This window comes from Montipora foliosa, chromosome 11 (genome assembly GCF_036669935.1).
Source record: "Montipora foliosa isolate CH-2021 chromosome 11, ASM3666993v2, whole genome shotgun sequence".
Classification (NCBI taxonomy): domain Eukaryota; kingdom Metazoa; phylum Cnidaria; class Anthozoa; order Scleractinia; family Acroporidae; genus Montipora; species Montipora foliosa.
Window position 1 is genome coordinate 26,725,391 of NC_090879.1, and position 27,047 is coordinate 26,752,437.

A 27,047-nucleotide genomic window follows, 5' to 3' on the forward strand; every position below is an offset into this window, starting at 1 on the left:
GAAACTCACTCCAACTTCACTCAGATTCAAGGGACTTGTAAGTTAGTGCACAGCGGGAAAATGGCAAATTGATGTCAGTTCTGTCCTCTTATTGATTTTTTACTGCATCATAACAGTAGGGAGTGTTAAGAAACTATGACAGCTATGGCAATGAAAACATCGATTCAAACTATATGTTTGAGCTCTCCTAAGTATAATTATCATGATGATTCCATCTCGTTTATGTTGTCCAATGTGGGCGAAGTATACTATTACCGGATAGGTACATGCAGGTTTGAAGTAAAGAGAGAAGGAAAAAATTCACAGTTGTTTGTTCATGTTGTAATCAAAACCTTAAAATTGGTCATTTCAGGTTGCTGCAGATGCACCTTTTTCCTCCTTTAACCAATAGTGTTACTGCTTTTTGGAGTTGTTATTGTTATAGCTATCGTCATTTCTTAAACTCCCTATTCATCCTAACAGTCAGAATGATGTGGATCTTGATCTGCTCTTTCGCATGAACATGATGCAGAAAGTGACCATTGCAGCCGTTATTTTTTAGTGGTCATTCAGTGATAATTATGTTATAATTTTAATAACTGTTATTTATTTCATATTGTACTTGAGGCCTCCAACACTTTCATTACACAAACACCTTACTTAAAAAAAGGCAATTGTCAACTTTTCAAAGCATATTTATTTTTATTTCAATAACAGAGAAGTTTATGAAGTACATGTTCATGTAGATTTTATACTTGTTACCTTCCACAGGAAGATGTCATGTTTTTGTGGTCAATTATTGAACTTTGAAGGTGATCTGTATGCACAACACTAAAAAAGCACTTGTGTCCAGGATTGGAAGTAATATTATGGGTGACTTTTTTGGTTTTTTTTTTTTTTTGAAATATAGTCTAATTCCAAGCAATAAATAGTGGATAACTTCTGGAATGAACTTTTGCATGTCATAGACAAAAGATGAAACCAGAATGATGCAAAGGTCAGAGAAATAGTATTTCCTTTTTGGTGTCTTTGCATGCCACTCTCCATAGTTCTTTGTAGATGTTGAACTCTGTTTAGTGCTCAAAATTAGACATTGATTTGACCCAAAAACAAATTTTAAGTCACTCAAAAGGTTTGTGCATTGGGAGTGGCTAATAGTCCAAGGTTATGATCGGTCATGGCTTGCTTTATCATTATTTTCGTTGATCCTTCACAATTTTACGTGACAAATTTGGTACCAAATCCATATTTCCCACAGCTTCAACCTTTTACCCAAAACCTATCACAATTAGCTACTCCCTTGTTCATAAAGCACTTTAATACTTGAAATATGTGAAATAGTTGCACTTAATTGACTTGAACTGATAATTATATTGAAAAGTTGTTTGAATTAATAGATTTCATGGTTTGCATTTGGATGTGTGATGTTTTCTTGTATTCAAGTTTTTCAAATGTGAAGACAGCTTTCCCAGAATTTTACTTTTGTCTTAAGTACTTTACAGACTGTAAGAATTTTCAACTTTACTTGAGACAAATAGCCCAATTCAGCTAACTCAATGTTGTACCCAATTCAGATCCTTTGGAAATAAAATGTTTTGTTCCAAGTATTTCCATATGAATGCTACATTATGCAAATGCAATACACAAAGAATCTTAACCCCGAGAGATTTGAATTGGGTACAACATTGCGTTAGCCGAATTGGTCTATGAAAAAAGATCCATCAGTCAAAATACTACACTTAGTGACAGTATTTAGTGAGGCAGTGGCTAAATCAGAACTTAACATGTTACATAATTGCCACCGTGTTGAATGACCACTATTGTGCGGTTATGTCTCCAAAAAACTGTTTTGTATAACCTTTTTAAAAGTTTAAAAAGTTACCTCAACTACTCTGTTCTATTCTAAGAATTTCATTTCTCTCATCCAATTGAAATTAAGAATTTGTATTTTACATTAATTCTCAGCTGGCCTTAAGACAACTTTTCCTTACTTGTGTGAAAACTATAATGAAAAAACCGGTAAGTGACAATACATCTAGGGCCATTAGAAATTACCAAAATGGCAACTCGAATTGGGGTTGAAAAAAGCAAGTAATTGAGGATGTATTTCACCTATAACTGATTAAATGTATAAATAGCTTCTGGTACTGGTGGGTAATGCATAAATGGGTTTCCACACTCTAATGCAACCTATTGCTTATTCTGATGCAAACTATTGAAAAATGTATGCCTTTCTGCCCTCCCTTGTCCCTTGATTGGCTGATGTGAATGGCCATCAAAATTTCTGTGGGGTAGGGTCCTCCCCAAGTAAGCTTTTTTTCAAAAATTACCATAATGATTACTTGGGTAAATGAATGAGTGAAAGTAAAGAAAGCAGTCAACATGGTCTTATATCTAGTTGCACTTGATGTGAAATATTAAAGATATTTGTGAGAGATGGACTGCCACTGAAAGAGAGGCATTTTTGTTATTTTGTGTTGCTTGGTGGCAGAACTTTAAAACATTCCTGCTTCCTTCAAAGTGTATGTTAAATCTTTGCCAAGGGGTGAGAAAACCTATTTCAATGCTTTCAGTCCCTCAAAAATGCTTTGCTTGATAATTTGGCTAAAAATTTCCAAAATTTGTGCAGTAGAGCAAGATGATCAATGAATCTTATGAGATGTTGCAACTGGAATCATGTTCAGGGTCTCTAATTCGTATGAATCCCACTTGTGTGCCAAACTGTGCTCCGTCTCTTCGATACGAGAAGAACCTTTGTTCAGGGTCACACTTGGTGCACTGTGTTGGGTGTTGAGATTTTGGTTTTTCACTTGTCACACTAAATGGAAAATAAATGGAAAGTACATTTAGTTTAATAGGTCATCTTCAAAGTCCGATTGGTGCCTATGCTGGATGAACATCAATAATTGAGCTTTGAACAAGTTGGCCTTGGGCTTTATTCCACTATAAATATCTCAGATGATACTAGGCCATGTCCAGGTGTCATTTCTCTTTTTTAAGAACGAGTGTGAAGTCTTTCTTGTAAAAATGAGCTATCTTTGTTTATGTACAAATTTAACCATCATAATTTCACACCTTTATCCACTCTGAAAATCTTCCTTGAAGTCATCTATAACTGCCCATGTATAACTGTCTCATGACAAAAAAGGGACATCCAACCAAACTTGTTTCCATGTTATCTGGCTCAGTCTGCAGCTTGAGCAAGATAACTGCTCACTGTTTTTCCAAATGATGCTGGGCAAGGCTGATCATGTGACTTTAGAATTGGACCATTCTTAAAAGTTACTATTTTTAGTGGATGCTTTTGGAAAATCATATTTTAAATAGTGAGAAATGTATAATGGGAGGTGTTGGGAGCCTACAACTCCAATACTAGATCCATGTAATGGCATTCTCACAGATCAAGCTACCTTTAATTAAAGGAGTTCTTGAATTAGATTGGCTTGCATGAGTGGCTATTCTCAACCTTGTAAAAATGCTGTTCCACAAATACAATGAAGTTGTATGCTCCTACCGGTAGTCGTATTAACTCGCATTGTGATATTGCAAGATGAAATAAGTAGCATACCTTGTTCCATCGTCAATGTTTTTGGGTATTACCCCCTTCTTCTCTAACTGAATTCTGACCGAAAGGCGTAGATCAACAAAGGGGCGTGGCTTTCCTTCTTTCTTCACCACAACACTGTCACCAAGTGCTTTTGAAAAACTTTCAGCCACGTCATCTCCTACTTCAAAGCAACAGGGACCGATTGAAGGGCCAATTGCAACTCGGATATTTTTAACTTTGCACTCAAATCTTGTTGTCATGATGTCAATGACAGCAGCATCAATCAGGTCCAGCGTGCCACGCCATCCTGAATGGGCAGCCGCGCAAACCTAGAACCAGAAAAAAAACACCAATAATTACAGTCTGGTAACCATTCTTTTGTTAATAGATGAGAGGGCAAATCAACTTTGCACCTGATAACTGGTTACAAAGGGCAAGATCATGTGGTTAGAGCTATGGATTTACATGTAAATGCTTTCAGTCAATCAAAATAATCTACTCTAACCACTAAATGTTTTGTCTTTGGCAACACCAAACTCAACTCCAGTATTAATACTTATTGTTATAGGCTCTATGAATTTTTTTAATTGGCACCCCCCCCCCCCCCCTCCCAAAAAAAAAAAATCTTGTGGAACTATTTTCTTGTGAAAGCATTTAAAACTACCAAAACAGATGCAAGGAAGCTGAAAGAGCCCATGTGCTATTTTCATATTCCCCATGATACACTTGCCCCCCAAATTTTGCAGCAACCATTGTTTCCAAATGCTCTTGGAAATAATTATGCAGTGTCCCAATGGCATTTTAAAACTGTAACAATGGTTTATGCAAAATTTGGGGGGGGGGGCAAACAAAGTGTATTATGGAAATGTGAAAATAGTGAATGAATAATAAACTCCCATATCCCAAAAAAACTTACCATGCATAATATCATGAAACAGGAATAATTGTACCTTTTTCACTGGATCACAGAACAAGACTGTTGGGCAATCAGCACCAGGTGCTGCAATTGTTGCATGACTGTTGTCTGTAACTAATGCATCATAACTGTCTGGTTCTGGATCACCCACCACCCACACATTGGCCTCATGTACACATTTGGCCACGCGCAATTTATCGGGGTCGAATCGACAAGTGAGAGCTAATCTGCGCCGATTTTCCTGGACGTTTACAGACAGATCTCTTCTCTTATCAGAGTGCACTAGATTAAGAGATGACAAAGTTTTATAAGTGGAGACTCCTCCGTGCCGTGTGGTGAATCCGTGATTAAACATGTCTGTTGGAATGAAAGTTGACTGAAGAACTTCTATCATCTTTCCATCTGGTAGGGTGAGCTTCGGCATAATCATTTTAATGTGGTCATCAATCAAAGGAAAGTACTTTTCTTCCCGACTTTCTCTCTTGTTCCTCTCACTGTCATCCATTTCGTGATTGCAGTCATGATATTTCATGGAGTAAATTTGTGGTGAAAAAATCTGTTTAGCATTCAAAATAGGAAAAATGTCACCTGACTAAAATGAAAAGGCCAAAAATTAAAAAGCTACTCTTTTCAATGGAATACCACCTTGACATAATTATAGTCGCAATAATCTATTAGTCTAGAGCATTTCTTCAGAGGAACCCAGGCTTTGTTTCTGGCCTGTATCATACATAACCAGTCAGCCCAAGAAATTTTTCACCCTCAAGGGTCAGGGGTGTGACTTATGTTGAAAGTTTAAACAGCATTTCAAGGCAAAATCTGGGCCATTGAGTGCCAAGGCATTGTTTAAGCAATTGCCCAGTCTTTCATTTTATACTGGAACTGAGAGAATGAATGTCCATAAAACAAATTAAGAGCAAAACCAACATAACAATAGTATCTTATCGTAAATTCCTAATCTGAGTAAAAATGATTCTTTTGTCTTGTGCCATTTAAGTGTGGTATATGAAAGTCTACCCCAGATTTTGGAGTCCTAACTGGCAGGGAGAGGGGAAGGGGGGGGGGGGGGGGTGACCATTTAGACATTACTAGCCAAGAAGGGTGATGTACCAGAAAACTTTTACTGAGCATAAGTATACTAAGTATTGAGATCCAGGTTAAGAGACCATCATTTGACTTTCAAGTCCTTGGCCACCGTGCGCATGCCACACTCACCCTTAAAATGGCATAACTTCTTTAAATTTGGGTCGCTATCCCTGGTCAATTCACTCTTGACGAAGAGCTAATGCTTGAAATATCAACTCACAAATCTATCTTACAGTGGTTAATAATTAATTAATTCCTTTTTGAACTTGTTTCATAAAATCCAAATTTTCACTTCCCATTGAACACAGCATCACAATTTCTTTGAAAACTTAAAATCCCACATTTGCCCAAGAGTCATTGCCATCGTTTCTTTTTGTTCTGTAATGATGGCTCGTCCAAATGCGTGGTCTGATTGCAAGCTGAATGCACTCAGGCAAATTATGCAGGAAACAACATGCTATCTATTTGGGTAATTTCATGTCACACGAAATTCAGTCTTGATCCGCAATGACTTTTGGGCGAATGTGGGCCTTAAACCCCTTCACACATGTTACATGTCAGCTATTACTTGGAACATTTTTCTATCTAGGTCATAACAAAATGACACAAACCTCAGCAACCTGAGCACTAACCCTTTAAAAATTAAAAGCCATAAATTTTACCAGGACCATGGCCAGTGTGAGGCAAATCGAGACAGTTGCCTCTGTCAGTCATTTTTTTGTAATTTTGAAAAATAAAGTGTGATTCCAGTGTTGTCTTTAAAATGTACTCATCATAAACACCTAAAAATAATGCCTACGAAAAGAATTTAACCATGGACATGGCCACAGTCATAATCCTTTTCTGGCTACAGCCCTAGGCCTGTTTTCTATTGAAATGAGCTTTAAATTAAGTTACCTTCTCAAAAATATTCCTTGCCCGCTCCATGTGAAACTGTGATGTGACAACATTAACCCTGACAGCATCATACTCATCCACAATTATGCGGCTGTAATAAGCATTTTCTGCAGTTGTGGTTGCTTGTTCCTCTTTAATGATACAGTCTTTGTCAATAAGATTGTTTTCTAGAGCATACTTCTCCATTGCACTGGCCTCTGTTATGGGCTATCAAACATTAAATTGATAAAATTAACGGGTTATACATAAAAATTAATTTTATATTTATCACTGTGTTATGCAGCAGATCCAGAAAAAAAGGACTAGGCTGGACTGACAGGTTAAAGTACAGGTCAATTTTCACAGGTCACTCGTTAAAAACCTTTACTAATAATTAATGGTAAACTTAGGCCTCATCAGGCCTAAACCAATACTTAGCCCTAAGGTTAGCCAAGTTCAAAGGTTTTGGGTTTCTTACAATGACCTGTAACCCGTGACCTGTGTTCGAAACCTCCCAAGGCCAAACTAGAACAACACGCAATTTGGACTGGAGGTTGACATGGCAGAAATAAGCATCGGAAAATATTTGCCACATTAGTGTCATTCATACTTTAACTGTGAAAATACAAAACTGCCTTCTTGGCAAAACATCAAAAGTGCTAGTTCCTGTCAGATCCAGGGACACCAAAGCACAATTTCTGTCATTTTCTTGGACCAGAGTAGGAAGACACTTACACCTTAGCATACTGCCAACTTCAGCCAAAAGGTCATGTACTCCTCTTTTTAGGGTGACGGGAGCCAAAACAATACACTGACCAATGAAGAAATCATGGCAAATTTCAGAAGAATGACGAAGACCCCAGTCCTTTGTCATTTACCTGGCCGGGCCTTTGATATCCAGAGACAATGACACAGCAATTTATGCCCTGTTGTTTTAGTGATGCATATAGTTCACCTCCCCGCTTTACTCTGGATTTCATCATATCAGTTGGTGTGCCGTCATCATTGGTGTGCGAGCCAAGGACAATGATCATTTCAGGTGGCATTGTAGGCTCTGCCATGTTCAGTTATCTGTTGAGGAAATTTGACAATTCGTTGAACAATAACAATGCACTTCGCAACACTATAATTATTTCCCACCGGGCTTGCACCTTTTGAAAACATGACTTGTTAGACATCAATAATTGGTCATGGTGTTGCACTTTGCTCGGAGGGTGTAATTAGTGCAGGTTAGGGTTGCAGGTCATTGTTTTACCATAACTGAAACCCAAACCTTAACAAAAAAGCTAACTTTAGGCTTACAGGGGTATAGCCAGGGGGGTCCTGGGGTGCTCATGAGCCCCCCTTTGTGACAGTCAACAAGGTAATAAAAACCTGTCTGTGAGACTGGAACTTACTTCATCTATGCAGCTATTTTGTAGGCTTGTCCCTCCCCCCACACTCACTGCTCATTCAAAAAATTGTCACTTTCACTAAAAACAGTGTGGATGTCAACATGGCAAACTGGTAAGTACCCTGGGTGTGAAGAGTGTGACCCCCCCCCCCCCCCCCCCCAATTTGGAAAAATCCAAGCTACTTCCCCTGGGCTTAAATATTACTTAAAGCATAATGCATGTTCAGGCCTAATTAATGTTAGCATTAGTAAAGGGGTATTGGTTGTTTCAGCTGTGGTGAAACAATGACCTGCAACCGTAACCTGCAACCTGAAACCTGAAATTTACACCCTCCACAATTTGCTTACTCAATAAATTGCAAATGGGAGCTATCTTTTGTCTGTGTGGGATCGGCGGGTCTAATCTGCAGGTCGCAGGTCATTGTTTCACCAATGCAGAAAGTATCCTAAACATTCATAAAAGCTAACCTTAGGCCTAAAACTTTTGTTTAGGCCTAATTAGGCCTAAGGTTAGCTTTTAAGAATGTTTAGGATACTTTCTGTATTGGTGAAACAATGACCTGCGACCTGCAGATTAGACCCGCCACCGTGGGATCCACCATCAAAATGCACTTTTGGAGTTTCCAACAAAAACAAAAGCAAAAAGAAAGGCAGAACGTAAGTTTAGTAACCCATACTGTTTGATAGAATTATCTGTGAGAACGGTTTGTTTGGACAAATAGCTTTACAACTTTATAACACTCTGCTCTTAATTAAAGAATTTAAAGGGATATGAGCCAAAGCATAGTAATTTGCAATGGAAAACGATGATAATTATGATTTCCACGGAGTCTTAAAAGTTTTGGAGCTCCAAACAACTTTGCCATCATTTACATAAACCTGAGACCGATCCTTCTCCCACACACTCACCTTCAAAAAGCGAGTGTCATGGGTGCCATAGCTGGAGTATAAACAGGATCATGTCATTGAATGTAATTGACCCCCTGATGCGAAAGGTTTGTTGCAAGAACGAGCATCGATCAAAAAGCGAACACGCATTTCTAGCAGCAAATGGCATTGTCAGAAGCTTTCCACTGAGCTTGCTTAGGACAAGTGTGGTCGCCGTATTCACTGTTGGGCGTTGCCAGATTCTTCAAGGTGGGTGAAATCGAAGAATTTGCAAGCATGATAAAAAACATGTTTCGCCATTGAGTGATACCTAATTTGCCGATTACAGAGTGTTTACACAATTAGGAGTGATAAATCGTGAATTTTACATAAATGTGACACCGCCAGCCCGCTGCGCTGCGATAGCGAACAAAAACAACCGTGGATTACAATCTCAAGTTCGGGGAGAACATCCAAACGAGCATTTCCCTTGCGTGATTCGCGTGCTACAAACCGAAAAGTGCAGTGGCCTGGTTATCGTAAATATCTTAACGAAATATGAGCATGTTCTGACAGCCCAAGATGATAAACTGAAAGAATATTTGAGCTCCATACCTTCTCATAAACTCCGAATGATTCTTTCACTGAAACGGAAATGATCAAAAGACTAATTGGGAACTTGCGTCTCAGTGGGGCAAGCGTAAAGAATGTCTGGAATGCAAAAGATTTTCCACGGTCACGACAGTGAAAATAGGTCGGAGAAATTTGAAGTACTAGTATCTCTGTAAAAACATAAACTGCAAATTTATTTCTTGTTTCATCTGCAACGAACTCGGCCGAAATATTCCAAAATAGCTCAAGCTCGAGCCGATGAATGGATAGGACATAAAGCTCCTCTTTGTGAACTAGAATAAGGGCAAAGCACTCTTTGACACCTTTTTGTCAGAATTTGCGTGTTACTGATAACATCCTTGGAGATCTGAAGCTCTCGTACTACGCAATACTTTTAAATGTCACGCAATACACTTAGAAAAACAAACTGAGAGGAATCAGAATGTGCGTGACTAACGTGACCGTTGATGCAAAACCACTGGAACAAAAGAACCCGTTGTTTCAATTGTTAGCACATTTACGAAAGAATGTAAACGATATCTTCGCAATTTAGCGGCTGAACATTGAGGATAAAATGTTCTTGCAGAGGTTTTCGTTGGATAAACATTATTCAACCTCTCCTTACCCCTCGTAAAGTAAATGATGAAAATGTCATAAAATTATGACCGTGTCGTACAATTTGGCCAGGGTTTAAAGGCATCCTGGTCTCGGTTGGTGTTGTTAAGGGAAGACGCAACCCCATCAATAGTGTTACGGTTAGAAATGAAAAAGGTCTGCAAGAAAACTGTAATAAAAATTACGACTGGACTGTGATAAAAGGAACGACTGCTTCATCTTCTGAACTCTCTTCCCACAACAGTGGAGGTAAATCGATTTCATAAAACCCTCAGTTTCAAGCAATGAGTGTGATTGGTAGTCGGCAGGTATAAAACACTGGTCCAGGTCATTATTTTACCAATACAGAAGTATCCTAAACATTCATAAATGCTAACTTTAGGCCTAATTAGGCCTGAAAAAAAGTTTTTAGGCCTAAGGTTAGCTTTTATGACTGTTTAGGATACTTTCTGTATTGGTAAAACAATGACCTGTGTTTTGTATCTGCCGGATTGGTGGTTCATAAGTACTACCCGTTGTTGAGAGAGCAGAAATCTTCTTGCTCTGGTATCAACTAAGCTGAGATTTTATTGGCTGAGTGCTCAGTTTCAAAGCGGGATATAAACTGTAATGATTTCAGTCGAGACGAAGATATCGTTCAACAGAGCCAAGTTGAAAATCTTTTGGAATTTAACGCGTTTTTGCAGTTCATCTGATATCTGAGAGAAAAGGTCGCATTCATTTTAAGCGACTGGCTGGCCACCTGAATACACTTGCTCGCGAAACAAGTATGAACAGACTTGCTTATCGATGGGGGCTGGGCGAAAAACCAGTTTGATCCCTAACCACTGAACTAAAGTTAGCCCGCCATACTGCAAGGATGTAAATTGTCGAAATGGTGCATATTCACGATTGTATTGAAAGAGAAGTTAATTAAATGTGCAAACGCGAAACAAAAGTGCTTCGGCACAAACACACAGTAGCTTAAATTAAGGACATGAATTTACTCCAAACTTTATTTTTTAAAAAAACCAACACATTAACAGCATGCTTTATGCATGACCATGCATTAAGAATTATACAACTTCTCAGTTAGCTTTATTTATTACTGTAAATAAATTTAAAGGCGTTTTCACAAGGAAGGAGAGTATTCCAAAATCGAAGTGAACTCTTGCACGACAAAAGCAAGAGAACAAACTTCACGCAAGTTGTTTATCTGTGCCAAGAGAAAAGAAATACTGCAACCACCTCCTGTATTAAGATACTCTAAATAAAAATACTTAAACGCATCCCAAAAACGAAACAAGACAAAATAGCCGACTAAATTACTATAATAGATTTTCGACAGGTTGGGACTCGTCTTCACGTTTAACACTTGGTGGATTCGACAATCGAGTGCAGACAAGTACAGCAATGAACTCAGACGTCCGTCTATTATCTCCTTAACAAATTTAAGAACAGCTTGTTCGAGTATTTCATATCGGAGTCCAAAAAGCCTTTCAAGGGAGATTACAGTATTAGAACGAAAAAAAAAAGTCACTCAAGATGGAAGACTTCGGGAGTCAATAAGTGACGAGAGTGATCTGATGCCTGAGTGGAAATTTGACCATTCGTGTTGTGGCAAAGAGGACATGGGATGCGAGATGCTTTGCATGAAAGCGTGCATCTTGGAAGCATTTTTACTGGCTTTCTTGCAAAGCATCTCATATCCCATCCCACTCCCCCTCAAAAAGCTTTTGAACACCGACTACACTTAAACCTCTTCTTCAAAACGAGTCCACACGTGCTGTCTTCGCTACATAATTTGGTTTTATTTAAAAGCATTTCCGATTGGCCCAGAAGACACGAATCTCACTTGTTTGATATTGCGATTCAACGAAACCGAACGGCACCAATGATTGATAAAGGAAAAACATAATTTTCTTAAATTTCAAACTAGTAATGGCAACGAGTTTTGCTTAACATATCGATACACCTTGACTGAGAATCGAACAATCCAAAATAATGGTCCACACAGATGGACAAAGCTGATTAACCAATAGTTAAAATGAACTGTCTACTAAAATCACTATCCATTAAAAATTTCGTTAACCTAAGTTTCCCATGACAGAGAAAGTAAGAGATGAGCTAGCAGGAAATCCCCAAAATATTGTAAGGCTACGTGGATTTTAAAAGTTGTCTCCCATTTAAAAATTCATTCCCTACCCAGCATTGATTAATTAAATAAACTACATCTACCCTAAAAAACTGACCACTGACTTGACGGTTGACCAGGACACCCATCAGTTTCCTAATAATTTATGGTTGGACTAGGGACGGCACCCACTGTTTTAGCGCTTAACTTCTGCTCATCGCGTATTAATATGGTCGCGTGCCGCTGTATACTTGTATTTTATTTCGACGGATCGTAAATTGGACGATTTGTTCACCTGAGGCCAAAAGAAAGCTGTTTTTGTGGCGAAAAACCAAGCGAGAAAGCGTTGTGGCATATCTGCGTCTACGCGATCTCGAATTTCTTGTTGCTCCAGAGTAGACGTTCATTCCGACTGCATGTTTAAAACAAATTCTTTTTATTTGGAAAAAAATATCTATTCAATTTTTCAAGAGGCGCAGCAAATAATTTTAAAAAGAAAAACCAGTTTTTCTTCCATGTCCCAAATCAACCTTTCTACATACTCATTGCCTAGGGAAAAATACCTTCGTATTCGGTGGCACCGTCCTTTAAGTGCTCATCACTAATTTCTTTTATTTGAGGAATAAAACAAGGTCCCACGGGTCCCAGTCACCCTACGCGCTCGATCAAATCTGGGTTCCTCGACTTAAATGTGGCAAAAACATAAGGACGTGAAGTCCTCGGATGATTTTTTTAAAGTTTTATTGACGTACCATAAAACTTTTCTTCTAAAAGGTAAAAATAAAAGGGTGATGGGCACTTTAAGTTGGGTGAAGGAGTGCATTTTATACAAACTAACTACAGAGATAAAGAAACACCTTCGATGATTTACCTTATAATTACTATTGCCCTTCGAATGGGAATAAAAATATGAATCTTAACTATCTGCTCAACAACATCCAGCTTTTGTTTGTAACGTCAGGTTAGCTAACTACAGAACACGTGTCCATTGCTTTTTATTTCCAACACAAAGAACCACACTTCTGAGAATTAAAAAAAAAATGAATTAGATAAATCGCACAATGATAATTGTAAATTGGCATAAATTTCTAGTTTGCCGGCACGTATCAGAGGCCTGGTAAGCCGTGTTAGGCACGCAGCTGTTTGTGGGATTTAGATTTGTAGTTTGCGGGCGTTGGTAGGCTTAGTCATTCTAGGGTCAGCCTTCGCCGCGTGCTCAGTTCTGGTTTCGTTCATTGCTATATCGCGCTGAAAAAATTGTTTTATGCCTTCGTTAGGCTGTATATGATTTGTTTAAATTTCAATGAGAATACCCTTAACTTGCAAGGTTCGTACCACAGCCTTTCCCCGTTTTTCTCCACCAGGGTGTGGCGCTCTTCTCTTTATAATAGAGTTGATGTATAAAATGTTTTTGCGCTTGTTGGATACGAGACTGGTTGTAGCAATCTCGGCGCTACGCGTACCATCTCACATCCAACGCGCGCTTATGGAATAATTGTTACTTGACCGGCCAAAGGTCCGTATTGGGAAAACTGTAAAAACTCAAGACAGAGGCCACAATGTTTCTTAATTAGGACCTCTCCACCGAATTATTTTCTTTTCTTTTTTTCGCGGTTATCAGGCTTAAATCTGCATAAAATGATCGTCTGATGAATGCCGTTTTTGAGCTCTTAAGCAAAATACTAAGAAAAAAAATTTTTTCGACGTACTAAAAAAAGCTACTCACTGGGTGCTATGTTTGGTAGTTTTGACAATTAACGGGGCACTGTCATGATCTGCGCATGTTCGAGTTTGTTTGCTCTCGAGCCCACGGAAAGTTCTAGCCGCCATCATGGATTCACGCGTGAGTCACGTATATTTGCCGGAGTTTCTCCTTTGTCCACCATGGCCCTCCCCAGTGGACACCATTTTGAATTTGTCGATTCGGCTTAAAAAAGGTTAACCTAACACTTTTCAAGTTTTCACAAGACGCTAGTGCATGCGCTTCCCGTGACAGTTTCCCTGTAAAAGAGAACATTGAATTATTCTTACCACTTTTCATTCTTACGCGGCGCTTTCCTCGTCTGTCCTAGTTATTACAACTTCTTTGATTATTGCATTAGGATTCTCAGCTTTCGCTCGTTGAATAGCCTCCATGATCGCCTGAAATGAAACACGGGAAGGTAAGCTACGTTGCTTGAAAATGTTCCACATATCCTAATTCCATTTAGTCGGTTCTTTACATAAACCGTTCGCAAAGTGAGGCTACCGCTAGTGAGGATGAATAGCACAAAGACAAAAGAATGATTTCTGGGCCGCCATTTATGAATACGTTCTATTACTCCCTAAACATTTCGAATGGCATCCTTTCTCCCAGTGTATTATCTCGCAGGTTGTTGCGCAAGGATAAATCAATTATATTGAAATTCCTTTGTCCAGGGGGACGTTAAGAGTCTTTGGCAAAAAAAAAAGGCATTTTATACCCAGCGTTAGTTGGGGTACATGGAGCGCTCACACACTCGTGACCAGCAGCCATATTGGATTACTGAACGAAAAGAAATGATTTGCATAAAAATAGAGTTCAATTCCCGGAGGATTAGTTTGGTACATCACCATGGCCACCATTCCTTTGTTTTGGAACACCAACATGGCTGCCGTGTCATGTGAAATCGCTCCATTTGAGTGGCGTTGGAAGACTCCAAGGAGTCATTTAACGCATGCCCTGCTTAGAGCAGAAAGCAGAAAATGGATCATGCACCTGACTTTCTCCCTCTCATGTGCAAAAAACGAAAGCTACTAAGAAGTTGATAACCTACCGCATCGGTCTCTGGGTCCCCAGTTTTGATGATGTTGCCATCGTCATCCACGACCCTCATTGTCTCGGTGATAGTTTTGGTTTGTTTCACTTCTTGCACTTTGGTGGTGTATGTCTGCGAAATCAAATAAAAATAATTCAAAACCTAAAGTGAACCGGATGTCGACAAACTTTTTTTGTTTCTCAAATGAGCCACAGGGATGACTCGAAGATGTTGCTAATTAACGATTAGGGCTACGGGCTTGAGGGCTACGGGTCTAATTGTTTTAGTATCACCCAACTAGTCAGACAGAAAAGGCAATAATAAAGTTAGCAAATGCAAGTTGAAGAAATATTTATTTGGATATAAAATGAAAGAAAGCATCACGCTTTTCGCTACTCGAGGACTATTACTAATACTCCTCTAGTAGCGTTGCCAATCAAAATGCAGGATTTGCATTAGTCCACTAGTTGGATGATACTAATACCAAATAATTAACGACAGAAGATTTGACAATAGTTGCTACACAGTCTGCGCAGCAATGTTTCCATGTTCATTCAAACTATTCCTAGGGAGTAAAGTGGCGGGGTATTCTGAAGTTGCTCCCTTTCAAAATAGTAAACAAAAAGGTGAAAGCGAACATTTATCCTTTCTACCAATTTCATTACTTTCTACAAAAGCAATATTATTGGCATAGCTGTCTTAAACCTACGTCTTAAAAGAGAAATAATTAGTGTCGAAGAAGAATGAACTTTTCTTTCTGGCAACTTCAGAACTCTTATTAATGTGCCACGAGCCCAAGCTCTTTACTGAATGTAAACTTCCCCTAAGAACAAAATCCACATCTTACAGTTGTAACGACTTCACTACCGCCAAGATCCCCAGCATGTTTGGAGATGATGTCCCTTAACTCTTCTGCTGTCAGCTGATTCCCATCACCCTCGATGGTGATGGTCTTTTGAACAATCTCTGTTGGCATGGTTGTCTGTCGAATGGATTCAGTCCTTGTTGGTTCTCCACCTCCCATCATTATGGTACGAGTAATTACCGTGCCGCCATCTTGTGCTACTGCAAAGAAAATAAACATTTTGATTAGGGAGTTTGAGGACAAACTCGAAAACTACCCATGGGTTTCAGTATTTTTTAACAAAACAAAAGAAAACACCAAAAGGACAAAAATGAGATCTTCAACAATCAGATATTACCTACACACGACTGTGTTGTGTGGTTAGTGAAATGTTAATTCATTATTAAAAAGGGGTGAATCATGTATGGACCAAACTACATTCTCTTGAAGCCAACATTTCTCCACATAAACAAGACAGTTAGCGTGTTAGAAAAATGTTGGATAAAGCCTTGCTACTAACCACTCGGAGGTGGACTAATGGGTGGTCCATTTTGGTCATACACAACTCTCTGGGTGGTGACACTGGGCACGTTGAACTGTCTTGTGTGAGATGCATACGGCTCACGAGACCTAGCGGACGAAGAGCCATTATTGCGATATCGAGTACCTTGATTGACCCTTGGGTCTCCATTTTGAGCTCCTGTGAATGACAAAACCTGGGTCTCTACTTCTGGAGCCTGGTTCTGTCGATACACAGTTGGTTCCTGTTGACTGTTTATTATCATCGTTCTGGTGGTGACCTCAGCTGGTGAACTTTCAACACCATATGTTGATTCTCTCTTGATGATTCCCTCGTTTCGTCGGATGCTCTCTCGAACAAAGCCACCTTCACCTTGTTCATGCTCCAAGTTGAGGTCCTCTTTTAGAGACCGCTTGATCTCGTGCTGGACAGGCTCTGGTCTCAGTGCATCGCTGCTGCCTTTAGAATGGATCCTCACTAGTTCATCCTTTGTCACCAAAGGCACCTTGCCGTGACTGCGACTATCACGATCATCCACTAGATCCTCGGTGCTCCGCCGCCTCTCTTCGTCACTCTCAAAGTTTCCCTCAAAGCCTCTTTGTCCACCACGATTTGGTAGAGTGGAACTGGTGTAGGTTCGGGTGTAAGAGGTGACATTGTCCCTCTTTCCATGTCCCCAAGTACCAGTTCTGGATTGCTCTTGATCCTGTCATAAAAACACATACTGTAAGTATACAGAAGGTTTTGATTCAGACTTCCATTTCAGTTTAGAACTGCCATGATTTTAAATTTCTGATAATGGTCGTTGGTAAAAACCGGATTGGAACCGGACTGAACCGGACCGGATAGATAACAAAATTCCCACCAAAAGTAGACACATGAAATTCCTGGTCACCAGTTAACTTGCTGAAGAGAGAAGGAGTCAAATTCTGTCTCTCTCTCTCTCTCTCTCTTGTGTAGTTGTCTCCTCATTTATTGAGCTACGTACATATACATACATACTTTATTTATACCCGAAAAATCTTCAGCGTATATTACAATAAAAAGTCTCATTACAACTACACAGTTTCCCAAGATTGTCGCGTGGGGCCCGACCGGCAACTATTATGTAGTTGGTCAATTTGCGTTTTTAAAATATCCTAGGAAGTCTAATTTTTGCAAACTGATGCGCAAACTATTCCATAACAGTGCTCCACTATAACAAAAAGCATGCTTGACATAACTTGTGCACGGCAAAGGCAGCTCAAGATTAGCTTGAGTTGTATTGCATACTGCAGGTACTGAATAAATTCTGGAGGTACGCTGGGGTGAGTCCCAGAGAAGAAAGAGATGATGTGACGAACTGTCGTCAATAAGCGAGTTGATTGCGTATGCAATAGTCTTCTTCAACAATGAAAACTGACACTTCTTTACCTTACTCCAGTCCCTGACAATTGTGCAATAACTGAATTTAGCAACAAAAAGGGAACTTCAGTTGACATAGGGAGAGCTCACAGAATAGCTTGCATTCTACTCTAACATGACCTAAGATGGATATTTTGCTGTGCGCTCCATCATATACTGATATTCCCATTGTGTTTCTAAATCAGGCAATTGTGCAATTGTCAGGGACTGGGAACCCAGTTTAAAGTAAAGAATGTTGTCAGTTTACAGGTTCGAAGAAGAAGACCGTTGCGTACACAGTCAATTCGCTTACTGACGGCAATTTGTCACAACATATATGTATCGAGATTTCATAATTCCGCTTCAGAATCTGTAATCACATCCGCAAAAAAAACATTTGGATGAGTCTAAATAAATGAGGAGACGACTACACAAGAGAAAAAGGCACAGAATTCGACTTCTCCTCTCTTCAGCACGTTGTCTGGTGCCATCTACTTTTGGCAGACCTGTACATTGTATTTTGTTATTGATTCAGTCTGAGTTTTTTCAATCTGATCCAATCTGATCTGGTCCGATCTGGGTTTTGCCAACGGCCTCTGTCTTTTTCAAAAAGCCATGATGAATGATTTTGTGCTCAGATAAACTATTCTGGGGATATAACGTTTAATGTTTTTATGCAACAGTGAGGTCTGCAGTAAGACGAGATAAGAGTTACAAAAAGTGCTACACAAAGGTGGAGTTTCTTGGGTCTCTACAATGGTTTGAGGTCTTTATCAGGATACTCTGTTTTTCCCTCCATTCACAAACCAACACTCAATAGCCCATTTCCTAATTGCTGCATGCCTCAGTCCCAAAGCAAGTCCTGGTGCACAACCATTCAAATGTCAAATAGTTGCGTATTCTTATGCTAATCAAAATCATTTCCCTTACAACAGTTGAGCAGCAAGACTCGCTTCGAAACCAAGACAAACAGCAACTCAGAAATGGCCCATTGGGTTTTGTTAACAGTACATTGGATTTAATTGACCTCTATAAACGAGACCCGGAGTGATTGTATAAAGTGATTGTGATGATTACATTATCATTGTCGCTGTAGTCGTTCCATGAGCCAAAGCCTCGGTGCCAGACAGAAACAAAAGCAAAGCTACAAAATGGCTTCATTTTATGAACTTGAGTTCCACCACACATACCATTTCAGATTCTGGCACCTTCATGACTCGTCCTTTGAACGTATCTGTATCAGCCACTCTCATTTCTGCTCTCTTGATTGTGTCAGTGCCACCCTTTGGAGTGGCCATACCCATGCTAACCATCTCTGGCTCTTCACGTTTCATTTCTTTCATGGAAATCGTTGCTCTGAATTGGTAAAGCAAATCAGGATAATACATGTATTAATATTAATGATAATAATGATGAGAATGACAATGATGATGATAATAACAATAACAATAACAATAGAGCGAGTTTCAATTGAGTGTTGTAAAACCAAAACTAAAGTAATAACTTTGGCCAATCAAAAAGGACGGAGACAATCCAGTAAACCAATCAAGACAAAGCGTGGGAAAATGTGCACACGCAAGCCACGATTGGTTTTGGTTTCACTTCTGATTGGTTGAAAAAATGGCGTGAAAACTTTCAACCAATCACCGAGTGAAGTAAATGCAAAACCAAAGCAATTCGCTAATTACTTTCGACACTCAATTGAAAACCACTCTAACAATAACAATAACAATAATAATAATAATTGGGTTAAAAATGCCAGACTTGTCAAGTGGGGGCATCCTGGGGCTTGTGAGAAGTGAATGGGTTAATCGTTACAATAATATAATTTGTTTCCATTATTTGTCAGTCTCAATTAAGATTCCCTTTCTATTCATGATCTACAAAAGAAGCACAAAAGTAGTTGACAAAACTGGCAAACAAGTCACAGAAATGTGATGGTGAGATTCACGAGTCTATAGTTATTATACAATAAAAAACCTCTTTCACCTTTCTCTTGTACATCACATGTATTTCCCAGTATTGGAGCAGATCAAAAGTAAAATTCTCAGAAGGGAATGGCAAAGTGTTTTCTATAAGGACCACTAAGGGTGAACTTTCATTTTAAAATTTGAAATATTTATAATTTTATGTACCTTTCTGAGGATCCAACAGGAGCAGTGTATGCAGTGCCTGCAACATCTGGTTGAAATCTGAAAATCAGACATTCAAGCAATAAATTTTCTTGAAAAATCCACTTTAGATACTCATTAAGGACGGTGCCTACTATTGCTATTGCGCATCTCAAGACACTCAGGTTTCCTATGGGTGATGCTCACCAATACAGTTTAACTAATATGGTTTAAAATTATGCAGAGAAAGTAGAACTTAGCAAGTGCTCTTGATATCCAAAAAGAAAATTAACGGGTAGCCATGCAAATTTCAGAGATAACTAAGCTTCAATTTGGAAAAGAACGGCATACATTGCCTTGATTTTAATGCTTTTTACAAATATTGTTGATTAATTATCTTCAAAAAATGCCTGGTTTCCATCGCTTTTCTTTTTGGATTTCAATAACACTTGTACACAATCTGCTTTTCCCGCATATTCAGTAAACCGCGCAAAAATACCTTTGAGTGATGTTTGAGTGTGTATTCCAAAAATGTTTCTTAACAATCATTGTCACTTTCTACCACAAAAAATAACTCCATGTCTTATTAAAATCTTTCATTAAAACCATACGGCCACCCCTAAACAAGTAACCAGAATAGGAAAAAATGTCCTTATATACAGTAGTTCTATTTCTAATAATTACTTGGCCTTTTCACTAGCTATCCATTCTTGCAGCCTCCTCTCTCTCTCAGCCTCCTTTGCCAGGCGTTCTTGTTCTAGACGTTCAAGCTCCAGCTCTTCCTCCCGCCGCTGACGTTCCCTCTCCCTTTCAGCTGCTTCCCTTCTCTCGCGTTCCTGTCTTCTTGCTTCCTCTTCCAATGCAGTGACTGTAGCTTGTGAATCTGGTCTGTCCGCAGTGCCATATGCATACCTGAATCCTTCACCAACACCTTTTGCGTGGACAACAACATCCTCCCCTTCTTGTCCATGTTGCTGGGCTAATCTTGATCGCATCTCTTGCTGATACTGCTCACGTTCTTCTGGTGTCATGGTGTCTGTGGACTCTTCTAGCCCTAGTGGAGCCTGAAAAGTATTTACAACAGAGAATTCAATTACATGTCAGTGCTACTAATAAAGCGTAAATTTACTTTGTGAACAAACCAGATCTTAATAGTGATGTCTCAGTTCTTACCTTAATGTAACAACATCATTACAATAGTTTCCCACCTTGTTTTAGAGCCACAACCATGCAAAACTCACGAAAAGTTTGTAATGACCTTTTCCCTCAAGCGAGGTCAAGCAGCAAAGAAATTACACAGACACTACAATTCTCAGTTGAGTACAACACTAGGGAAGTTTGGTGACAAAGTTTCAACGTTAAAGTTACTATGTTGTCAAAGGGAACTTGCTTTGTTTCCAATGGTAACTTTTCGGGTTTTTGTTATTTAAATGGTAACCTTCACCAGTTTTATTTAACTCTTGTAGATTTTGGTGGGCTTCATCACTCATGACATCAAGGCCCTGAAAGTTACTCTAGGAAATCAAGCAAATTGCTCTTGACAACATGGAAACTCTAACATTGAAACTTCCCTAGTGTCGTACCCAACTGAGGATTGTAGTATGTGTGTAATTTCTTTGCTGCTTGACCTCTGGAAATATTAATCATAAACTGTACGATGAATAGAGTATTCTTCAAGTCCTAACCAGCTTGCAAAAAATGTTATTAATCCTAGGTCACTGGTTTTTGTCAGACTGTAACTAAGAGTACAGAAAACATTCCTTAAGATGAAACAAGTGCATGCATGTTTACTCACAGTTCCACCCTTCCTGAGGTACCAAGGCATCTTAGACGGCAGGTCTCCTTCTGACAGGGGTCTCCTTTGAGCCTCGTCGTCATCCTTTTCAAAGTAAATCCTTGTTTCTGAAAGAGATGGTGTTTGGTATTGACTCGACCACTTCAAGCTAGATACTCGCTTGAATTTTGGCTGCTCCTTCACCGGATGTCCATCCTTGTGGAGCTGGTACAGCGTTCTATCACTATAGCGGAACTTTGAACCCATCTTAAGAAGAGATGTACTGCGAGATGGTGGTGGATCAGAGAAGGTTAGCCTGGAAAAATGACAACAAGATAGTTTTAAAAGGGGTCACTGTTTTCAAGCAAAAACTGTAAAGAAATAGTTCTGTGTGTCACATACCCTCATGTCAAAACCAAAGCCTGAAATTTTAGGGAATGATATTCAAATATTTCTTTTAGGTCATGCAAGTACATTTGTAGCCATTTCGTTCAAGATGACATGAAGACTACTGTATTTACTCATGTATAAATGCTTCAAAATGTAATCCAATTCCATCTTCCACTCAATAAAAACAGAAGAAAACAAAGGTCTCTGGGCAGTGAAATGGTCTTAAAAAGAAACAAACTGTCTTGTTTGCATTTTACATCGAGGCCAAAATGGCCCATAAATTAAGGATTGGGGGCTTAACCAACAGTGGCAGATCAGATAATCAGAGTTTACACAATACTTTTAGAGATAATTTTCACACCTGAAGAACGTATGGTGCTCCACACATGATTTGTACAAGCGCTTAGCTGCCTTTTCGCTGGGGCACTTGAAAACAGACCTTGTTGTCAGAGTATCCAGCTGAAGAGTAAACCAATTTGTAAATAATAATTATTATCAACTTGTAATTTAGAAAGAAAGGTTTGCAGCTGGTGGGTTGCTATAAGAGCTATGAAATTCACAAGTATCTGGGTTGAGAAAAATGTTGTCACAAATGATGAAAACAACAGCAGATTGAGACAGTAAATGCCTACACAACCTACAAACTGACCTAAAGGACTCTCGGCAGTATGCATTTACCCTTCAAGCGTCAACTTTCCACTGGTTAAACAGCAAAACTGGTATGTATTGTTTGAACATAAAACTTGACAAAGACAATGCACATTGCATTGACAGCTTGCAGCTTGTGGGGCTAGCATGGAAAACACATGTAAACTTCTCTTTACAGAACAGAATTACATGAAAGAAATTCAAGAGGGTAGAGTCAGTTGGTTAACCATTTACAAAGCAGGATTAGAGTACAAAGCCCCACCCACTGGGTGACAGAGCTTTATGAAGCAAATCCAGACAATAACATACAGCTGTACATGTACCTCTCCAGGGTGGCTCTTCACAATGAAATTCTTCTTCTTGTACTTGATGTAATCAATCTTTGACCTGATTGGGTAAGATAACAGTAACACTACTGTCATTACTGGAAAACAAACCAATGCAATGTCCCACCTTGAGACAGCATGGATCTCTCAACAACACCACTATAATATTTGGAATTTGACAGAAATAGTACTGAACATTAAACAAAATAAACTAATTTAAAAATTAAACTAATTTTTTCATTCCAAACTCTTAAGAGCAGTAATTTGAAAAGGGGACAATCCACTTGGGTTAAAACTTCCTTTCAGAAAGAATGGCAATAATATTTTTTAGCAGCTAAAATTAATGTTGAATGTCTACTCAAAAACCACTTCTCCTTATACCTAATGTCTCCAAAGATGACCACTCATAGATTTGACTCTGTCTAGAACATCAGATGATTTTAATCTTCAATGGGGACAGTTCAGGATTCCATAGGTTCATGTCATAATTACTTTAACCCATTAATTACTGGGAGTGAGACTTCCAAGAGTTTATTCTGTCAAACGTCAGGACTAAATGGGTTAATTAATTAAAAAGGTCATCTGGAAAATTCTTGGCCAACCTGTTGAGTGAATTTCCTGTTCCATTTGGTATTACATTTAATCGCTGAATTTCAACCTCTACCAACCTCCTCAGAATAAACATGCCTGTACATTCATTACTTGATTTAAATACATAACATATACACTGTACTTACCATGGGATTCTGTTTACGACCAGTCTGTCTTTGTAGCTCGCAATGCCTTCGTGAGATACACCAATCAGTAATTCACTGCCTTGCTCGTCCTAGACATTTTTGATGGAAAAGAGAACAGAAAGATCCCACATGTTCTTAACCACATTTAAAGCAGAAAAAACATGGTACACAGTCTCTTACCCTGGCAGGATGGGCATCAACACCGTACATAACAAGTTTGGAAGCGGCAAATTTTAAATACTGCAAGTCTGCTTCTTCAGGACTCAGACCCCTGAAATGTCACAAATTAAATATAGTTTATAAAATTTCTATATGAATTTCTACCAATTTACTATACCTCTCTTTAAGGGAACATTTCAAGATTCAGCATCCAAAGCCTTCAATTAAGTTTCCAATGAACATTAGAAACTTAGACACTTTAACCTCATTTGAGAGACATTAGAAACTTAGACACTTTAACCTCATTTGAGAGACAGACTAAACGATTGTTAATGATCGAGGCCAAACTAGTATACAAAAGTTAACTAATTCATTATTAGGTGACATCTGGGGAAAAGGTTAGGAGGGTTCTATTACGCCCTAAGATGGTTTGCAGGATATTGTTTACTTAATTTATACTATCCTTTTCTTTGTACTTATAGTCATGAACACAGAAGAGCCACCATGTGGAAATGATAATAAATTCATTATTATTATTATTATTATTATTATTATTATTATTATTATTATTATTATTATTATTATTATTATTATTATTATTATTATGGTGTATCAAAGCTTGCAAAGGAACAGCCCTCACATGAGACATGTGTGTTCCTCATTCTAAAAATGTTCAGCTTTCTCTGAGGCCAATAAACTCCAACTTAAGCACAAAAATGTGGTATCAAGCAAGTTGATGGAGGTAAGGTTATTTCTTTATTTTGCATTTTTTTTATGGTTGGTTCAGATGCTTTGAGTATTCTGAAGAAGTGAGCGCACCGGTAGCGAAGACTCCTCCTTGCCATACCGTATATGGCAGAGGGCTAATTAACAAAATAATTAAAAAGGAATTGAACGAAGAAATTAAGATGTCTTGCCATAGTTTATGACAAACATGAAAAATGATGGAAACGTGTCTACAGTAAGATAAAACCCATAAAATAGACCTGACGAGATGCATGAAAAATTAATCGCAAAAACTACTTTGTTTTCTCCACTCGAGAGTCACCAAATTTTCTCGAAAGCCCTCTAACACCTCGAAACTCAACTCTCGCCTCGACCTGGAAAGTTTTCAAGAATCAAGGATCGAGAATTGCGGTTTGCAGATCAAGATTCGAGGTCATGTCGACTAACTTCTGCAAGGTACTGTAGTTCTAAAATGTGGCTAAAGTAGGTTTCTTTACCTGTTATCCGTGTGTAGTAGCCTGATCTTTTCGAGCAATTCTGGTGTCTGCAAATGATCAGAGAGAAAATTACCGTACCAACAATGGAACCTTTTGAAGCACAAGGTCATACAATGTAGTTACTATGATTCTCAGTTCAGTACTCCATTTAGAAAGTTTTCCAACAAAGTTTCAATGGTGGCGTTTCCTAGTGGCGTATTCAACTGTACTGTACAGTCAGACACTCCCGAGGCTGCACGTGGCAGTTGGACAAAGATAATGGTTTTCACTGACTCTACAATGATAAGCAGTTTGCGAATCGTTTTGAAGCACGTCTCTCCAAAACCTTGGTATCCCTTAGCGTGCTTGGGGGTTAACAAATGCAAGTGGGGTTTGCAACAAATTGGGTTCTTTAAAACCTGCACTGAAAGTTCTGCATGAATAATCACATATTCCTAATAGCTACACTTTCATTTCTTTTAGGCATAGCCTCAGGCATAGTGGTTGCTGGCGGTTACAAAAAATGCCCCCTTTAAAGTGGTGAACATTTCAGGGACAGATTTGCCCCTTGGCAGAAACACTTCGAATTCTGACCTGATTAGGAGCAAAAACCATGCCATCCAGATAATCAACACCATGCTCGCGAGCTTCATAATCTCCAACATCACCTGAAGAGAAAAACCATGTTATTACCTACTGTAAAAGTTTAACTTTAACAACATTGTTTAGGGAGAACTACCTTGTTATATTTAGACTAAAGGATGCATGTAAGTTCGGCCTGTTAATGCAAGTTGTGTCTAAGATATGTCGATAACATGCACCTCGCAGAAAATCTCAGCTCCACGTGTTCGGAACTTGTTATATACAACATTGCATGCCCAATGTTCTGGGAAAACCACCTTGATCTGGAGACGACTGACTGAAGCAGTGTTTACATGAACGCACTTTCACATCAACACGGTTTCATGACTTCGCAGTTGTGTTAAAATCGATGCAGTTTGGATGTGATAACACAAAACTGTTTTCACCAGAAAATCAAAGTCACGTTGGAGAAAGCGAGCGCTGCACTACGTGCTAAATTCACCACTTTTAATCGAACGATCCCAATTTCGCGCCAAAAAATTAACTGTATTCAAATCGATGCAGCTTTACTATATTGTTTTGAAAACGCTCCACTTTTGGCAGCCTTTTCAAATCGACCCAATTTCAACTATGGTCTTGATCGACATCGTGTAAACAGAAGGTGTAACACCGCATCAAAAGGATGCCGTTACAAATGACACCACGTTTCTGTAAACAATGCCTGAGTTTGTTTTTCACAATTCCCAACAATTAAATGACCTCCTGAAGCATTGGAAAGCAAACTGCCATTTTCACAAAAGAGCAGGGCTTAAGTTATGCATGAGCAGAATATTACTTGCAGCAAAACACTTATTTGTAGGCAGTTTTTTGCGGGTCAAGTGGTGGGCTCTCAGCCAATGAAAAGGAAGGGAAAAATACATCGAATGATAAAATGATTTATATGCAGAGTTTGGGTAGAATAACAGGAAAACATAAGCCCTAATGATGTGCATAACATTTGTAAGAAAAAAACTGTAATGTTTTGTAGCAGATAATAGGAAAGATTTATATTGCTTCCACCAACATACAATCAAGATCATTAATTTGTCTACGCAATGAATTTCTTATCATGGTGACATGGTGATTTGGGAAAATCATACAGCCTAAGGGACAGAATACATTTTGGGGGACCAAGCAGAACTTACATGACCAAGCAGAACATTCTAACAACTATTTTTTTTGTTAGCTTTATATTATCACACAAAGCTCTGTTCTTACCTTGAACAACATATGATCCAAGTACAGCTTGGTTGTTGAAACTACAAGGTAACCTGAAAGTATACAGTACAATGAGAAATAATTCAGGAAAAGTGAAACACTCTGAAAAATATTCAATTTCCTAGTCCATAAAGCTAAGAAAACAAAATCAATCAATTTTTTTAAAATAGCAATCCAAACCCTACCTTCCAGAATTTATGTCATCTCGTAACTGCATACACATTAAATACCTACAAAAGTAACACAATGAAACTTTAGTTTTCATTCAAAATCAATAGGCATTCAAATTACCATTATTAAGAGTAAAAACAGAAAGATTTACCACCTCAGGGC

At 38.7% G+C, this 27,047-nt stretch overlaps 2 protein-coding genes across 6 annotated transcripts in view; both read right to left on the minus strand.

Annotated features, from left to right (window-relative positions):
• Positions 1-653: 653 nt before the first annotated feature.
• LOC137977753 (purine nucleoside phosphorylase LACC1-like) lies at positions 654-9,387 on the minus strand. Of its 2 annotated transcripts, none has more exons than XM_068825078.1 (6): positions 9,280-9,387; positions 7,283-7,475; positions 6,426-6,632; positions 4,477-4,998; positions 3,548-3,855; positions 654-2,797 (listed from the first exon to the last, which is right to left on the minus strand). In XM_068825078.1, exons 2-6 carry the CDS (start codon positions 7,463-7,465, stop codon positions 2,632-2,634), a joined length of 1,386 nt encoding a protein of 461 aa, XP_068681179.1. In that variant the 5' UTR covers positions 7,466-7,475; positions 9,280-9,387; the 3' UTR covers positions 654-2,631. The 2 variants fall into 2 exon arrangements, with proteins under 2 accessions (XP_068681179.1, XP_068681180.1); XM_068825079.1 differs by lacking the exon at positions 9,280-9,387 and adding an exon at positions 8,707-8,841 and having other exon boundaries at positions 2,498-2,797.
• Positions 9,388-10,854: 1,467 nt separating this feature from the next.
• The window catches only part of LOC137977750 (band 4.1-like protein 1), a 24,184-nt gene continuing 7,991 nt past the window's right edge, over positions 10,855-27,047 (minus strand). The window contains exons 5-21 of one of the 4 annotated variants that reach the window (XM_068825076.1): positions 26,900-26,944; positions 26,715-26,767; positions 25,470-25,543; positions 24,897-24,943; positions 23,695-23,785; positions 23,515-23,603; positions 22,775-22,838; positions 22,165-22,262; positions 21,435-21,729; positions 20,324-20,703; positions 19,664-19,720; positions 18,719-18,884; positions 16,293-16,851; positions 15,629-15,843; positions 14,800-14,913; positions 14,036-14,146; positions 10,855-13,026 (exon numbers count right to left, since the gene is read on the minus strand). In XM_068825076.1, coding sequence (XP_068681177.1) covers positions 14,048-14,146; positions 14,800-14,913; positions 15,629-15,843; positions 16,293-16,851; positions 18,719-18,884; positions 19,664-19,720; positions 20,324-20,703; positions 21,435-21,729; positions 22,165-22,262; positions 22,775-22,838; positions 23,515-23,603; positions 23,695-23,785; positions 24,897-24,943; positions 25,470-25,543; positions 26,715-26,767; positions 26,900-26,944 — 2,446 coding nt within the window. In that variant the 3' untranslated portion in view covers positions 10,855-13,026; positions 14,036-14,047. Of the gene's footprint in view, positions 13,027-14,035; positions 14,147-14,799; positions 14,914-15,628; positions 15,847-16,145; positions 16,852-18,718; positions 18,885-19,663; positions 19,721-20,323; positions 20,704-21,434; positions 21,730-22,164; positions 22,263-22,774; positions 22,839-23,514; positions 23,604-23,694; positions 23,786-24,896; positions 24,944-25,469; positions 25,544-26,714; positions 26,768-26,899; positions 26,945-27,047 lie in introns of all 4 variants that reach the window. The other 3 variants (XM_068825075.1, XM_068825074.1, XM_068825073.1) reach the window with 3 other exon arrangements.